At 43.5% G+C, this 18,190-nt stretch overlaps 1 protein-coding gene across 1 annotated transcript in view; it reads left to right on the top strand.

Moving 5' to 3' along the window:
• FAM192A (family with sequence similarity 192 member A) overlaps window positions 1-18,190 on the top strand; it is a 536,729-nt gene that overhangs the window by 316,354 nt on the left and 202,185 nt on the right. Inside the window, exon 5 of the mRNA XM_030203727.1 lies at window positions 10,140-10,273. Within this exon, the coding sequence (XP_030059587.1) occupies window positions 10,140-10,273 (134 nt within the window). The remainder of the gene's footprint in view (window positions 1-10,139; window positions 10,274-18,190) is intronic.

The following is an 18,190-nucleotide window of genomic DNA, read 5'->3' as shown; positions in this document are numbered from 1 at the left end:
TAAAAATCAAAAATATCTTCAATAGGCATCCATATACTCTAGAGGACTCACAGATCCAGAAAAGTAACGCCCATTTAAAGACTTAGTACCAACACTATATAAGTTCATGTACGTAACCAAAGCACCGGAATAAGGAGCAGACAAGAGCGAACTTATCTTAAATCTTTGAATTGCTGTTCTACTGAATGATCCAAACATCCAACAAGAATTCTGTTTCAAAATCTTCCTCAGGGATGCCAGTGCTGGATTGTAAATGGATCCTCCCTTTTGGAATCTTACAGCATGGCTCCGCCACCTTTGAAAAGAACCGTCTTTACGTCCAAAAACATGCTGACATCACTGAATTACTTAGATGGTTAAATGGTGTCATTCCAGTCAATGAACTCATTCAGTCCTCTTGGCATTACTAAGTCCAATTCAAAAATCCAATATTCACGCAATGCTAAAAATGCTTCTCTATCACCTTGAAAATGTGGGGACACGCTTTCAATAATCAACCACTGCATTTCAATAAAATTATGATTAAACTCAATGCAGCAGTGCTGTTAAAACCCTGTTTTTAAGTCAGCTGCAATGTTCGTTTAGTCTTAATCAAATTGGTCTGCTCGTACGTCCACATATATTTTCAGACAGGGGCAAATGATAACATAAACAACATTTGCCGAAGAACAGTCTGTGCTAGCTCTTTAATTTGTAATTTCTGAGTCAGGATGTTGTTAGATGTCACAGGTTAAAGACATAGGGCAAGCTTTACATCGTCCACATGGTTTATGACCCCCTCGATACATGGGTGTCTTGTTTAAATTGAGAAACAAAAGTAGAAGACACCAAATGATTAGACAGATTTTTACCCCTAGAAAATACCATGCACAGACCTGCATTGAACACTTGATGAAGCTGCAAAACATGCCAATGTTTATAAATGCTGTGTGCAATATCATTGACTTAGTATCTTGGCTTGCTGTTGAAAATCTTTTGAAGAACTGCAATTTTCTTCTAATGTATTCCTAATCAATATATTAGGAATCACTTTATTTTCAGTATGTCAGTATAATTATGGATATTTGTGTCAATATTTATGATAACCACTATTTAAATGCATTTATTAAGCTTTCAATGGACATTGTCTGCTTTTTCTATAAATGTTATGTTTGTATATTTATGAATCATTTTGGATTTCATATGTCTTTTTCAAACAAAGTCAATGTCCACGATGTTCTTAGTAATGCTATATTTTTTAATATATTAATATTTTTTTAAAATTTTATATAGTTTTTAAAGTACAATATTGTGATTGTGAGTATTTGTTTGAACTATTCTTTATTTATACATGTATTTATGTTTTTTTGTCGTCAGACCCCTGAGGCAGGTGTCATTTGGCGCCGAAACACAGCCCGTGTCGGGTCACCTGTTAATAAAGTACTCCTATTGTCCTAGTCTTGAAGGCCCAGTGTTGCTCTTTTTTGTCCGTATACTTTGGTTGTATGCTGTTTTACCCTCTCTATTTGTACTGTTAATCCATGTTGCAAATTCTCTCAACTGCTGTTCCAACGCTGTCCAGATGAAAAATATATCATCAATAAATCTAACCCAGCTCAATATACTTGTCATCCAACTGGAAGAATAAATTAAGTGATGTTCAAAATCTGCTAAAAATAAGTTGGCAATACTAGAAGCAGCTTCTGTACACATGGCTACTCCTTGTTTCTGCAAGAAAAAATTGTTATCAAAAACAAAATAATTTTGAGTCAGAATGAGAATAGTAATAGAAACCAAAAATTGATTGGCCACTCTATGTCCGGCTTTCCTGTTATCCAAACATGGTTTCACAGAGTCAATATCTGACATCTGAGGAATGCTCATATACAATGTTTTAATGTCCATAGTTGCCAACAGTCAGCAAAGAGGGAGGTTTTGAATCTCTTATATCTTACCCAGAAAATCAGTAGTACCCTGTATATAAGATCTAATCTGTGTGACAAATGGTTTCAAAAAATGATCTAGAAATTTAGACAATGGCTTCAAAAATGTACCCTGCAGGGAAACAAAAGGTCTTCCTAGAGGTTTGATTAGTGTCTTATGTATTTTGGGAACCATATAGAATTTTGTGGTGCTCTGATTTAAGATGTCTGCTCCTTATTCTGGTGCTTTGATTACGTGCATTAACTTATATAGTGTTGGAACTAAGCCTTTAAATAGATAGACGTTACTTTTCTGGATCTGTGAGTCCTCTAGAGTATATGGATGCCTATTGAAGATCTTTTGATTTTTATATCTGTTTGAAAACTTTTCTATTAAAAAGTTAAGAAAAGTGAAGTAATTAATAAATAAAACATAAAAATGTAGAGGCTACATTTATAGAACGTATTCATGATGTGTAGAGCTTTTTCTCCGAGGACAAGCAGGCTGCTTGTTCTCACTGATGGGTGACGTCCACGGCAGCCCTCCAATCGGAACTTCACTAGCAAAGGCCTTTGCTAGTCCTTGCGCGCCAATGCGCACCGCGCATGCGCAGCCGTCTTCCCGCCCGAACCGGCTCGTGTTCATCAGTCTTCGTTTGTCCGCGCTCGGAACGGTCGTGTTTTGCCGCCATTTCACGCCCCTCAAGTTGACCCTCGCGCGTCTTCGCGATTTCGCAAAAAAAAAAAAAAAAAGAGACTTTGTCGCTTCCCGTGTGTCCAGTTTGTTTCCCCGGCATAAGTTTCCTTTCGCATTCGGGGTAGGCCTTTTTTGTGGCCTCGGTACGGGTTTTTTCTCTGTCCCTTATTTTTGGTGCCCTTCGTCACCATCGCGAATTTTGATTTCGCCGGCGTGATTTTTCCGCCCATGTCATCGAAGTCTCCCAGTGGCTTCAAGAAGTGCACCCAGTGCGCCCGGGTAATCTCGCTCACTGATAGGCACGCGTCGTGTCTTCAGTGTCTGGGGGCTGGGCACCGCCCGCAGGCCTGTAGTCTTTGTGCTCTTTTACAGTTGCCTCATGACTCTGGTGTGGTGGATCTGGCCCTAAAGAAGGCTAAGAGTTCTAGGGAGCATGCTTTGGCGCCCCCGGGCAAGGACTCTAGAACCTTAGACTCCTTTGGGAGGAAGGCCTACCATTCTTCTATGCTCGTGGCCAAGATTCAGTCCTACCAGCTCTACACGAGCATCCATATGCAGAACAATGTGCGGCAGTTGGCGGGCTTGGTGGACAAGCTCCCTCCTGAGCAAGCCAAGCCGTTTCAGGAGGTGGTCAGGCAGCTGAAGGCGTGCAGAAAATTCCTGGCCAGAGGGGTATATGATACCTTTGATGTTGCGTCCAGGGCCGCTGCTCAAGGTGTGGTGATGCACAGACTCTCATGGCTGCGTGCCTCCGACCTGGAGAATAGGATCCAGCAGCGGATTGCGGACTCCCCTTGCCGAGCGGACAACATTTTTGGAGAGAAAGTCGAACTGGTGGTAGAGCAGCTCCACCAGCGGGATACTGCTTTCGACAGGTTCTCCCGCCGGCAGCCTTCAGCATCTACCTCCTCAGGTAGACGTTTTTATGGGGGAAGGAGGGCTGTTCCCTACTCTTCTGGTAAGCGTAGGTACAATCCTCCTCGACAGCCTGCGGCCCAGGCTAAGCCCCAGCGCGCTCGCTCTCGTCAGCAGCGTGCGCCTCAGCAAGGCCCCACAGCTCCCCAACAAAAGCAGGGGACGAGCTTTTGACTGGCTCCAGCAGAGCATAGCCGACATCAACGTGTCCGTGCCGGGCGATCTGCCGGTCGGGGGGAGGTTGAAAGTTTTTCACCAAAGGTGGCCTCTTATAACCTCCGACCGTTGGGTTCTTCAAATAGTCCGGCAAGGATACACCCTCAATTTGGCCTCAAAGCCCCCAATTTGTCCTCCGGGAGCTCAGTCCTACAGCTTCCAGCACAAGCAGGTACTTGCAGAGGAACTCTCCGCCCGCCATCCGGGCAAGAAGGGCTGGGATTCTATTCCAGGTACTTCCTTGTGGAAAAGAAAACAGGGGGGATGCGTCCCATCCTAGACCTAAGGGCCCTGAACAAATATCTGGTCAAGGAAAAGTTCAGGATGCTTTCCCTGGGCACCCTTCTTCCCATGATTCAGGAAAACGATTGGCTATGCTCTCTGGACTTGAAGGACGCCTACACGCACATCCCGATATTGCCAGCTCACAGGCAGTATCTGCGATTTCAGCTGGGCACATGTCACTTTCAGTACTGTGTGCTACCCTTTGGGCTCGCCTCTGCGCCCAGAATGTTCATGAAGTGCCTGGCTGTAGTAGCAGCAGCGCTTCACAGGCTGGGAGTGCACGTGTTCCCCTATCTCGACGATTGGCTGGTGAAGAACACATCCGAGGCAGGAGCTCTACAGTCCATGCAGATGACTATTCGCCTCCTGGAGCTTCTGGGGTTTGTGATAAATTATCCAAAGTCCCATCTTCTCCCAGTACAGAGACTCGAATTCATAGGAGCTCTGCTGGATTCTCGGACGGCTCGTGCCTATCTTCCGGAGACAAGGGCCAACAGTCTGTTGTCCCTCGTCTCCCGGGTACAAGCGTCCCAGCAGATCACAGCTCTGCAGATGTTGAGATTGCTTGGCCACATGGCCTCCACAGTTCATGTAACTCCCATGGCTCGTCTTCACATGCGATCTGCTCAATGGACCCTAGCTTCCCAGTGGTTTCAAGCTGCTGGGGATCTAGAAGACGTGATCCACCTGTCCACGAGTTTTCTCAAATCCCTGTATTGGCGGACGATTTGGTCCAATTTGACTCTGGGACGCCCTTTCCAAATTCCTCAGCCACAAAAAGTGCTGACTACGGATGCGTCTCTCCTGCCGTGGGGAGCTCATGTCGATGGACTCCACACCCAGGGAAGCTGGTCCCTCCAGGAACGCGATCTGCAGATCAATCTCCTGGAGTTACGAGCGGTCTGGAACGCTCTGAAGGCTTTCAGAGATCGGTTGTCCCATCAAATTATCCAAATTCAGACAGACAACCAGGTTGCCATGTATTACATCAACAAGCAGGGGGGCACCGGATCTCGCCCCCTGTGTCAGGAAGCCATCAGCATGTGGCTCTGGGCTCGCCGTTACGGCATGTGGCTCCAAGCCACATATCTGGCAGGCATAAACAACAGTCTGCCGACAGGTTGAGCAGGATTATGCAACCTCACGAGTGGTCGCTCAACTCCAGAGTAGTGCGCCAGATCTTCCAGGTGTGGGGCACCCCCTTGGCAGATCTCTTTGCATCTCGAGCCAACCACAAGTTCCCTCAGTTCTGTTCCAGATTTCAGGCCGTGCAGACTGGCATCGGATGCCTTCCTCCTGGATTGGGGGAAAGGCCTGCTGTATGCTTATCCTCCCATACCTCTGGTGGGGAAGACTTTGTTGAAACTCAAGCAAGACCGAGGCACCATGATTCTGATTGCTCCTTTTTGGCCGCGTCAGATCTGGTTCCCTCTTCTTCTGGAGTTGTCCTCCGAAGAACCGTGGAGATTGGAGTGTTTTCCGACCCTCATCACACAGGACGAAGGGGCGCTTCTGCATCCCAACCTCCGGTCTCTGTCTCTCACGGCCTGGATGTTGAGAGCGTAGACTTTGCCTCTTTGGGTCTGTCAGAGGATGTCTCCCGTGTCTTGCTTGCTTCTTAGGAAAGATTCCACTAAGAGGAGTTACTTCTTTTTATGGAGGAGGTTTGCCGTCTGGTGTGACAGCAAGGCCTTAGATCCTCGCTCCTGTCCTACACAGACCCTGCTTGAATACCTTCTGCACTTGTCTGAGTCTGGTCTCAAGACCAACTCTGTAAGGGTTCACCTTAGCGCAATCAGTGCATACCATTACCGTGTGGAAGGTAAGCCAATCTCAGGACAGCCTTTAGTTGTTCGCTTCATGAGAGGTTTGCTTTTGTCAAAGCCCCCAGTCAAACCTCCTACAGTGTCATGGGATCTCAATGTCGTTCTCACCCAGCTGATGAAACCTCCTTTTGAGCCACTGAATTCCTGCCATCTGAAGTACTTGACCTGGAAGGTCATTTTCTTGGTGGCAGTTACTTCAGCTCGTAGAGTCAGTGAGCTTCAGGCCCTGGTAGCTCATGCTCCTTATACCAAATTTCATCATAATAGAGTAGTCCTCCGCACTCACCCTAAGTTCTTGCCATAGGTGGTGTCGGAGTTCCATCTGAACCAGTCAATTGTCTTGCCAACATTCTTTCCCCGTCCTCATTCCTGCCCTGCTGAACGTCAGCTGCACACATTGGACTGCAAAAGAGCATTGGCCTTCTATCTGGAGCAGACACAGCCCAACAGACAGTCCGCCCAATTGTTTGTTTCTTTTGATCCCAACAGGAGGGGAGTGGCTGTGGGGAAACGCACCATTTCCAATTGGCTAGCAGATTGCATTTCCTTCACTTACGCCCAGGCTAGGCTGGCTCTTGAGGGTCATGTCACGGCTCACAATTTTAGAGCCATGGCTGCGTCAGTGGCCCACTCGAAGTCAGCCACTATTGAAGAGATCTGCAAAGCTGCGACGTGGTCATCTGTCCACACATTCACATCTCATTACTGCCTGCAGCAGGATACCTGACGCGACAGTCGGTTCGGGCAGTCAATGCTTCAGAATCTGTTCGGGGTTTAGAATCCAATTCCACCCCCCTAGGCCCATGTTTATTCTGTTCCAGGCTACACTCTCAGTTAGTTGGATAAGTTGTTAGGTCAATCTCAGTTATGTCCTCGACGTTGCGAGGCCCAATTGACCATGTTTGTTGTTTTGAGTGAGCCTGGGGGCTAGGGATACCCCATCAGTGAGAACAAGCAGCCTGCTTGTCCTCGGAGAAAGCGAATGCTACATACCTGTAGAAGGTATTCTCCGAGGACAGCAGGCTGATTGTTCTCACAAACCCGCCCACCTCCCCTTTGGAGTTGTGTCTTCCCTTGTCTTTGTCTTGCTACATACGGGACTGACGAACACGAGCCAGTTCGGGCGGGAAGACGGCCGCGCATGCGCGTTGCGCATCGGCGAGCGAGGACTAGCAAAGGCCTTTGCTAGTGAAGTTCCGATTGGAGGGGCTGCCGTGGACGTCACCCATCAGTGAGAACAATCAGCCTGCTGTCCTCGGAGAATACCTTCTACAGGTATGTAGCATTCGCTATATGTGAGCTGCTATTGCGGCTAGTCTCACTGAAATCTAGCTCGGCTGAATGTTCAGCCTATACTGAACTCTCTTTTGTCCCCCTTTGTTTTTGGAAAATCTTCTAGTAGGGATTTTTCTCTAGGCATCTTATATTCTTTATTACAATTGACTTCTGTGACTTTCTGTATTGAACTTGGAAGGCAAACAAAACTAGTACAACCAGTAAGAACACGGTCCATAAAGGTTTCATTCCAAGTGCATTTTACAATATAGAAATTCTCTCTCCCCTCCCCTTGTGATAATAGAATCCAGAGCACAACCTTAATGGAACAAACAACATAAGACAAATTCCATAAAAATGGTGTCTCAATGCCTCAAAATAATTAGCACCATGCTTGAGGCCCTGTTACCTTAGGAACCATCTAAAATATCCCCCCTTCCTCTCACCACACTCACAGGGGGAAGAACTCGGGAGAAGAGAAAATTCCTTTGACAGACTGCTAAAAAACAGTCGGATCAAAATCCGCATATAACAGACAGAGTATTAAGTATGAAACTTCAGGCCTTATTTGGCAATGAATGAATATATGGGTCCCAAACCGAGAGAAAATATTTCTTCTGTCTGAAAGACAGTGAAATCTACTCCAACTCCAAAAGGAAGAGGCTTCAGTGCTAAGCCACCTACTAAGAGTGATCTTATTCCCAAGTAGCCCAACTTTCCTAATAAGCAGATGACCCCTCTACTCTGGAATCTGAAAATTTCATGATGATCTAAAAGAAATCACATTGGAGAGATTGGAATAGCTGTTCCAAATAATAGACTACCGCTGTCCAAAAATGCTGGACAAGTGGACATGCCCAAAAAGCATGATAAATATAATTACTATCCTGATGGCATTTCTGACAGTGGTGTATCAATCCCACCCATCTCTATATATAAAAGGCAACACCAACATTCTATGAAGCCTCCAACCGGAAGTGTGAAGGGGGAGAGATATCCGGTTTCCCCATTAGTGTCTGCCCCGCCCTTGCTCTCTCTCTAACACAAACAGTGAAGGAAAACAGCAAAGCAGGAAATCAAATCGCTCTCTCTGTAACAATGAAGGACTCAGAGGGGGGAGGGGAGAGAGGGCAGGAACACACACACTCCCACATGCACACAGAAGAAAACCTTGCTAGCCCCCGTTTCATTTGCATCAGAAACGGGGCTTTTTTACTAGTTTTAAATAATTGAGGGCTTTTTTTTACAAAGCTGTGCTAGAGATTCTCACGCTGCAAATTACAGGAAGCCCATAAGAATTGAATGGGATTCAACTCATTTGCTGCACTGGGAATCAGTACTGCGGCTTTGTAAAAGAGGTCCTAAGCCTGAGTTATGTAAGCCCAGTTTAAAAAACTGAAACTGACCTTCTTTCAAATCTTCCCCAGCCACAATTTATAGTATTCTTGACACTAATCCTAGAAAATTGACACCCCCCCCCCAAAAAAAAATGGCCTACCTAAAACCTCCTCCCACTTAGTCATCAAGGGATCCACTAGTTTTTGAGGCATAGGATCCAATAAAATCTGATGAAATTCTGAAATGGAAAAACATTCCCCCCCCCCTCCCCCCCAGACTAATGTTAAAAACGTTCTGAGCTTACAACCGTACCGAGAACCCAAAGCTATTAAACCTCCAAAGAGGAAACATAATGATGTAACTGGCGATATACAAAAATAAATAGATGGATCGGGGCACTGTCCCCCCCCCCCCCCCCCCCAATTCCCATAACGGGCGCATTGTACTATTCTTCCATAAAACATATTCTTATCTACTGATGCCACACTCATCCCAGGAACGAAAAGTGCGATTATCCATACTCGAGGAGAACATGGCATTGCCCCGAATACAGATCAGAAATAGTCAAAGAAAACCACCAGCATCTAGTGAGCTCTTTCCAAAGCTCCCGCAGCGGGCATAATAAAATACTATTCCCCAAATGAGATGGGATATGAGCAAGCAGCGCCTGAGAGCAAAATATTCCCCCTCCAGTTGTAGCAGAGTATAGGTATGAAAATCAAGCATCCATTCAGTAAGGTGACACAATAAATAGGCCTGGTTATATTTCCTAATGTCCGGGAGACCCATGCCCCCTCCTCCCCCCCCCCCCCCCCCCCCCCCGACGCCAAGGACCCAATAACATATGCAGAGCTACTCTGGGCTTCGTTCCAAGCCATCAGAACTTAGAAAGAAGCCTATATAATTGATATATATCCTTTTTTAACAAATTCAGAGGCAGTATTTGCATTGGTAAAGCTGTCAGGGAAACTCCGTCATCTGAAACAAATGTATCCTTTCTTGCAAACTGAGGGGAAGAGACATCCAGTTTTGTAATGTGTGGGACATGGAATCCAAAAGTGTAGTAATGTTCAACTGATAAAAATCGTCAATACACATAGAAACCTGAATCCCCAAATATTTAAATGAATGGGTAGCCCTTTTCAAAGAAGAAGGTCCGCTCCACTCTTGCTGTATGCTATCTGTGGAGGCCAAAGTGAGAGATTTGGAAAAATTCATTTTAACCCAGAAAAATCTCTGAATTCAGTAAAACAAAACTCCCAAGTGTTTTCTTTCACAAAAACATCACTGAAAAAGGATTTTCTGCTTCTAGGTACCATGAAACAGCAGCTTGTTAGAAAGGGTAACCAGTGGTACAGCCGCCTTCACCAACTGTTCTTTGGATGCTATTTCTGTTAGTTGAAAGCTGGGAGTGGGTTGAATAAATATGCTCTTTTAAACATACTTTATCCTTTCTCACTAGACTTTTACCTTCATTTTAAAGAACAGTTTATATGTAATGTATTGTAGAATCTCAGCAAAGTAACAATGGCCTTGAAGAAAAAGAAAATTTCTGGTCTCTAAATTCTGTCTTAAGTCTTTGAGTGTGGTCTGGTTTAATAGGCTTCAGATTGAGGTGTAAAGTTAGATTTTGCAGTAGGGAGGTTACTCCTAGATTTCTGTTTTTGATCCTTAATGTTGGTTTACAGTGCCCTGGCAAGAGCAGGTGCAAGCACAAATGTTAAGAAGGAATCTGAGAGAAAAACAGCCATGAAAGCAGTGGAGAACAAGGGCCGCTTCTCTCAGGCTAAACTGCTGGCTGGGGCTGTCAAGCACAGGAGGTTAGTTGGACATCTCAATACATACAGCATAACATAAAATTGCAGATATTTTGTTTATAATAAATTTAATGAATTCCATGATTAAGACAGGATAAAAAGAGAATATTAATTGACTCTATGTGCAGCAGACCTTTTCTCATTTGAATACAATTCTTTTGCTTTACGTGGTGATGTAATAGATGATGGCAGAAAGATCTGTTGTTCCATCCAGTTTGCCAGTCTCCACAACTAAGGACGTATTTCAGCCATAGATCATGACTGCCTATAGAATAGAACTTCTTTTCTAGCACAGTGTTTGTCATCTTCCTGCATTGTATTCTACCTTTCTGGATAGCTGAGTATGGAAGTTCTTGTTTTAGTTTATACTCAGCACCCTTCCTCTCTCATTTCGAATTAGAAGGTGTCCTACAAAAATTCAGATGTTCGGGTAACAGCTGGGATGGCATTAGTGACTGACTGTCTAATCCTGTGGCCCTTCTGCTACTGCTGCTGCCACCATCACAACCACTGACCTGCCATACTGATCCATTCAACATGAGGAGTGTGCAGACAAACCTGGCTTTGTCAGTGTTTCTGCTTCCACTGAAACTTCTGTTCATTATCACTGTACGCTTTCAGTGGTACTTGCCAAACATGGACTGATGTGATTACATGATTTGTGTATCTCAGACTTCTCTAGGTCCTTGTAAGATCACAGAATTATCCATGGGCAAAGAGTAGTAGTCAAATATACATCCAAGTGGCAGGGAAGGTCAACTATGTCCTCTGGTCATAAGCAGGCCTAGTTTTCAAGAAAACTTACAACTATGCAAATTGTGGCTATTTAGGATATGAAGTGAAAAAATGACAAAGCAGATCGATATAAGACAAACAATAGTTTATTATTGTAAATCTAATGTACAGATCAGGCCGACACAGGCCGTGTTTCGCCCACAAAGAGGCATATTTTCAAAGCACTTAGCCTCCCAAAGTTCCATAGAAACCTATGGAACTTAGCCTCCCAAAGTGCTTTGAAAATATGCCTCCAGGGCTGCTTCAGGGGCTAAAAAAACAAATAACATATTTAAATTCCTAATATAAAAATCTGTATAAAACAATGTTTGGTCTATAGGTAAAAGCATGAATAAAAACATATATATTACAAAAATATCCCACAGAAGGAAAGAATATGAACAATTTAATATATAAAATAAAATAATGCTGCTATATATATCAACTTAATGGCAATGTTTTGATATGCTGATAGATACATATATGTAACAAAAGTATCTCGCAATAAAGAAATTATTACAAAATATATCAAATGCATCTACTGTATATATCACCTTAAAATGAAATATTTGGAATAAGAATGTATACAGATTAGACATATAGACTTAATATGACATGTATATCATATATAAAAACTATAATAAAAACCAATAATGAAAAATAATTAGAATATATCTACTATCCAGCTTATAATCGAAAGAGAAAAACGCCTATATTGCGACCCAAATCGGGAGATGGGCGTCTTTCTCCCATGGGCGCCCAAATCGGTATAATCGAAAGCCGATTTTGGGCGTTTCCAACTGCAACCCGTCGCGGAAACAGGTAAAGTTGACGGGGGCGTGTTGGAGGCGGAACTGAGGCGTGGTTATCGGCCGAGGAGAGATGGGCGTCTTTAGCTGATGATCGAAAAAAAAGGCGTTTTTACCGCGATTTTGGGTCACTTTTTTTGGACCCTTTTTTTTCACGAACAAGTCCCAAAAAAGTGCCCCAACTGACCAGATGACCACTGGAGGGAATCGGGGATGAACTCCCCAGACTCCCCCAGTGGTCACTAACCCCCTCCCACCAAAAAAACCCCACTTTAAAAACTTTTTTTCCAGCCTCTATGCCAGCCTCAAATGCCGTACCCACCTCCATGACAGCAGAATGTGTTCTATCCTGTGACAGCTTTTCCCTGGTTCTGATGTGGCTCTCGGGTGAGTGTGACACCTTTTCTGTTAAGGGCACTGCAGAGTCACATCAGCAATGCATTGTGGTGGGTGTAGGGTATTGGGCTCCGTGATTCCACTAGCTTGTGGCAAATGCTCACAATGTTGGTAGTTGGTAGGCTCTACTCCCATGGTGCTTTTCCCCCTGCTTACTGGGTCAGAGTGTGCCCTGTTTTGTTTCCGGTAGTCCATGAGGTAGTGGCCGTTTTTGTAAGCCAGTTTTAGATCCCTTTCTCGTGTTAGCCACGTTACAGAACTTAATTCTTACCTTGAATGTGGCTGAAAGAGGGCATTGTGTACAGCATTCTGCCAGCTCTGACCTACTGCTCATCTCAGTACCAGGGAGACTTGTTACCAGTGGGGCACAACCTCTGATCGGCAGTTAACTGTGAGTAAGCGTGCTTATTCCAATAAAGGACGTTTTCGGAGAGATTAGTCTTCAGGTGTCAACTGGTGTGCCAATGTTATATAGCAGCAACAAGTCCTAGAGGCCTGCGTGTATGCAGGTCCCTGGAGCACTTGTAGTGGGTACCGCAGTGCACTTCAGCCAGGTGGACCCAGGCCCATCCCCCCTACCTGTAACACTTGTGCTGGTAAATGGGAGGTCTGCAAAACCCACTGTACCCACATGTAGGTGCCCCCTTCACCCCTAAGAGCTATGGTAGTGTTGTACATTTATGGGTAGTGGGTTTTGGGGGAGGGGGGTTGGGGGCTCAGCACCCGTGGTAAGGGAGCTATGCATGTGGGAGCGTTGTCTGAAGTCCACCGCACTGACCTCTAGGGTACCCAGTTGGTGTCCTGGCATGTCAGGGGGGTGAGTGTACTACGAATCGTGGCCCCTCCCACGACCAAATGGCTTGGATTAGGATGTTTTTGAGCTGGATGTTTTTAGTTTCCATTATCGCTAAAAAAATCAAACGCCCAGCTGAAAAACGTCCATTTTTTCGAAAATATGGTCTGTCCCGCCTCTTCACGTACCGTTTTCGGACATAGACGCCCATGGAGATAGGCGTTCGTGTTTGATTATGCCCCTCTGTATATATCAACTTAAAATGAAATACTTGAAATAAGAATGTACACAGATTAGACATATAAACAATGTGACATATATATCATATATAAAAACTATGATTAAAAACAAATAATGAAAAACAAATCATAACACCATGTTCAGTAAACCGATAGGAAATAATTTTCCCACTAGCCCTCAGACTGAGAAAGGAAACGTCCCAGGAGTGACCAGAATGATGATGTTTTTGACCCATCAACCTCCCTATATACAACACCCCCGTGAGCAAACGTTGACAAACAAGTACATCACCTAGGTCAATTTTGGAAAAAGAGATCAACAACGGGTGCCTCCACTACCGAATATCCTAGAGGATATCCACCAAATCAAGGTAGGGGCCATGGTGGAGGAAGAGGTGGTTTTACTCAAAATAGATACGGACAGGGAAACCTAGCCAAGTATTAAATACGGTATATAATATTTCAAGAAGAACACTAACAGATGCAGAAAACAATGTTCTAAGCAGAGGTCTGTCTTTCATACCCACACCCAAATACAACGCATTTAAAACCAGAGTAGAATTTTTTTAATTCATACGCAAACTTAAAATTATGAAATTTTTTTCTAATCAAACAGCAGACTGCACTGATCAATCTATAGTAAAAAATAATAGCAGATGGATTCCACCTGGCAACACACACCACTTAATACAAACATACGAAACTAGTTTTAAATGATATAGCAATACTGGAAAAACAAGATAAAAAAGAAGCTTTTACAATTTGACTAAGGAGGAAAATCCTGCAGTTAAATCACTGCAAAAAGATGCTAATATAATTATTAAGCCAGCGGATAAAGGTGGAGCAATAGTAATAATGAATAGGGAAGACTATATTCAAGAGATTCAAAGACAACTGAATGATCAAACTTTTTATAAAGTTTTAAAGATGGACCCCCACAAAAAGTATCCAAAATGAAATTGTATCATTGGTCGAGTTTGGCAGAAAAGCACAATATCTAACAGAGAAAGAATGTAACTTCTTGATAGTCAAAGAACCCATTATACCAACCATATACATTCTTCCAAAAATACACAAATCCCTGTCTAGACCCCCAGGAGACCTATCGTATCTGCTTGTGGCTCTCTATTAGAACCACTCTCCATTTTCATTGACAAGTTCCTGCGTCCCGTGGTTTTCAAAATTCCGTCATACACTCGTGACTCAGTTGACATGATAAATACACTCAATACAATCACTCCTAGTAATGACATGTTTTTAGTAACTCTTGATATAGAGAGCCTTTATACCAATATCCCACAGAAAGAATCAATTGAAATCATTAAAGAAGAGCTGCTTAATAAAAAATATACAACCTAGGATTCCTGTAGAATTTCTTCTGGAACTTACCACAATTGCACTAACTAAGAATTTCTTTGCATTTGATGGTAAGTTTTATCAACAGATAAAAGGAACAGCTTTGGGTGCCACATTTGCACCGTCAATTGCAAACTTATATGTAGCTAATTTTGAGAAGAGATATATATCTAATAATTCATATATAGACAATATATACCTCTGGAAAAGATATATAGATGACATTTTTATGATTTGGTAAGGAACAGAAAGTAATCTAAAAGATTTTCACAATTTGGTAAACACCTTAGATGCCAATTTGAAGTTCCAAATGAACTACAATAAAAGAACCATTCCATTTCTAGACATCAATATCAGCATTAATCAGAATAAGTTTACCACTGACATATACCGTAAACCGACGGATGTTAACATTATGAAAGTTATCACAGCAAAAGTCTCAAAACGAATCTACCATACAGCCAGGTCTTAAGGTTGAGACGCCTCTGCTCTGATTCTCAAACATATACATTTAGATCCAAAGACATGTCCAGACGGTTTAGAGAAAAAGGATATCCATTGAAATGCATACAAAAAGGTTTCCAGAGGACCTCCAGTTTTCCTAGAGAAACATTACTCAAACCAGCACAGAAGACAAATGAAAATAAGATAGTTTGCACTTTACCATTCATTAACATGTCCAGTTCTATAGTTAACATTATTAAAAAGCATTGGCATCTATTACAAAATCTTGAAGTATTTGATAAGAAAAAATTAATTGTTGCATACAAACGAGAAAGGAACCTTAAAGACCTATTAGTTCCATTTACACTACCCAGTTCAATTATATCATCAAATAAACTACCTATAGGTCACTTTCCATGTGGCACCTGCTCAGTGTGCAATGTCAATATGAAAACTAAGAGCTTTCAAATACTATCATTAAATAAAGAAATTAATTTACAACAATACTCTAATTGTAAAACAAGCAATGTAGTATATGCTGCTCTATGCCCTTGCAAACTAGTCTACATAGGAGAAACTAAATACTAGAATTATTGAGCACAGAAGTGCTTTGGAACGTAAGTAACATAGAGGGGCATAATCAAACGGCGCCGGCGAAATCGATCGCCGGCGATCTATTTTGGCGGCTCTGCAATAGCTGGCCGGAACCGTATTATCGAAAAAGATGGCCGGCCAACTTTTGTTTCGATAATACGGTTGGGGCCGGCCAAATGCCACAGATTGCCGGGTTTGAGATGGCCGACTTTGTTTTTCAGCGATAATGGAAACTGGAACCGGCCATCTCAAACCCGGCCAAATCCAAGGTATTTGGCCATGGGAGGGGCCAGCATTCGTAGTGCACTGGTAATTCTGGATGTTTAGATCTTGCTGATCAGTTATGTTATGACTTACTTGTTCAGGAGTGCTGTATTTTGTGATACTGTTTTGAGAAATGTTCAAGAAAGACTTCATACAAATGAAAAAAGTCCCTGCTGTGTACTTCCCTTAATAGCCGTCTTTCTCCCTGAACAGGGAAATCAAAAGTTTTTGCATACTGCTTTTTTTGTAGTAACAGTGGGATTGAACCAGCCACCTCTGCATTACAATACCAGTGATGTAACCACTTGGCCACAGCTCCACTTACTTGGGTGTCCCTCCCTTTTGATTATACCCCTCCAGGTCTCTCTCAGCCACTCACAGACAGCTTAACGCACTGTGATTGGCTGAGAGAGACCTGAAGGGGTATAATCAAAAGGGAGAGACAGCCAAGTAAGTGGAGCTGTGGCCAAGTGGTTACATCATGGCTCTTGTAATGCAGATGTGGCTAGTTCAAATCCCACTGTTACTACTAAAAAAACTGTGAGCAAAAACTGTTTTGATTTCCCTGTTTGGGGAGAAAGCCAGCCATTAAGAGAAGTGCACTTTTGGAGAGAAAGACGGCCATCAAGAGAAAGACGGCTATTAAGGGAAAGACGGCTATTAAGGGAAGTGCACCTCAGGGACGGCCATCAAGGGAAAATGAACGGCAGGGACTTTTTTAATTTGTATGAAGTCTTTCTTGAACATTTCTCAAAACAGTATCACAAAATACAGCACTCCAGAACAAGTAAGTCATAACATAACTGATCAGCAAGATCCTTTTTTTTTTTTTTTACGAGCTGGCCGACTGGCTTCCCCTCCTAGGAAGGAAATGTTTTAAAGTTTTTTTTTTTTGGGTGGGAGGAGGTTGGTGACCACTGGAGGAGTATGGGGAGGTCATCCCCGATTCCTTCCGGTGGTCATCTGGTCAGTTTGGGCATCTTTTTGAGACTTGGTCGTGAAAATAAATAGACCAAGTAAAACCGTCCAAATGCTTGTCATCGCCGGTTTTCTTTTTTCCATTATCAGCTGAAGCCGGCCATCTCGTAAGCACGCCCACATCCTGCCTTCACTACCCTGCCGACATGCCCCCTTGAAGTTTAGCCGCCTCCGCGACGGAATGCCGGTGAGTGTGTGCAAAAATCAGCTTTCGATTATACCGATTTGGCCGATTTTAGGAGATGGTCGGCCATCTCCCGATTTGTGTCGGAAGATCGCCGGCGATCTCTTTCGAAAATAAGCTGGATAGTAACATAGTAGATGACGGCAGAAAAAGACCTGCATGGTCCATCCAGTCTGCCCATCAAGATAAACTCATATGTGCTACTTTTTGTGTATACCTTACCTTAATTTATATCTCATTTTCAGGGTACAGAACGTATAAGTCTGCCCAGCACTATCCCTGCCTCCCAACCACCGGCTCTGGGACAGACCGTATAAGTCTGCCCAGCACTATCCCTGCCTCCCAACCACCGGCTCTGAGACAGACCATATAAGTCTGCCCAGCAATATCCTCGCCTCCCAACCACCAGCCCCGCCTCCCACCACCGGCTCTGCCACCTGATCTCAGCTAAGCTTCTGAGGATCCATTCCCTTGGAACAGGATTCCTTTATGTTTATCCCACGCATGTTTGAATTCCGTTACCGTTTTCCTCTCCACCACCTCCCTTGGGAGAGCATTCCAAGCATCCACCACTCTCTCCGTGAAAAAAATACTTCCTGACATTTTTCTTGAGTCTGCCCCCCTTCAATCTCATATCGTGCCCTCTAGTTCTACCGCCTTCCCATCTCCGGAAAAGGTTCGTTTGTGGATTAATACCTTTCAGATATTTGAACGTCTGTATCATATCACCCCTGTTTCTCCTTCCCTCCAGAGTATACATGTTCAGGTCAGCAAGTTTCTCCTCATACGTCTTGTAACGCAAATCCCGTACCATTCTCATAGCTTTTCTTTGCACCGCTTCAATTCTTTTTACATCCTTAGCAAGATACGGCCTTAGCAAGTAAGTCACTAGAGAAACCTATGGTAGAACACTCACTAACATTAGGCCATAAATTTGAGGATTATAAGTTTTGCATTATTTACACACATAGACAGAAATGGAGAGGTGGACCAATAGATACTCATTTATTGAGAAAAGAGCAGCAATTAATTTATGAGCTAAATACACTTCATCCAAATGGTCTGAATGCTGAAATAGATCTTTCTGTT

The sequence above is a fragment of the Microcaecilia unicolor genome, chromosome 5 (assembly GCF_901765095.1).
Source record: "Microcaecilia unicolor chromosome 5, aMicUni1.1, whole genome shotgun sequence".
NCBI lineage: Eukaryota > Metazoa > Chordata > Amphibia > Gymnophiona > Siphonopidae > Microcaecilia > Microcaecilia unicolor.
This window is presented reverse-complemented; position numbering and strand designations above follow the sequence as displayed.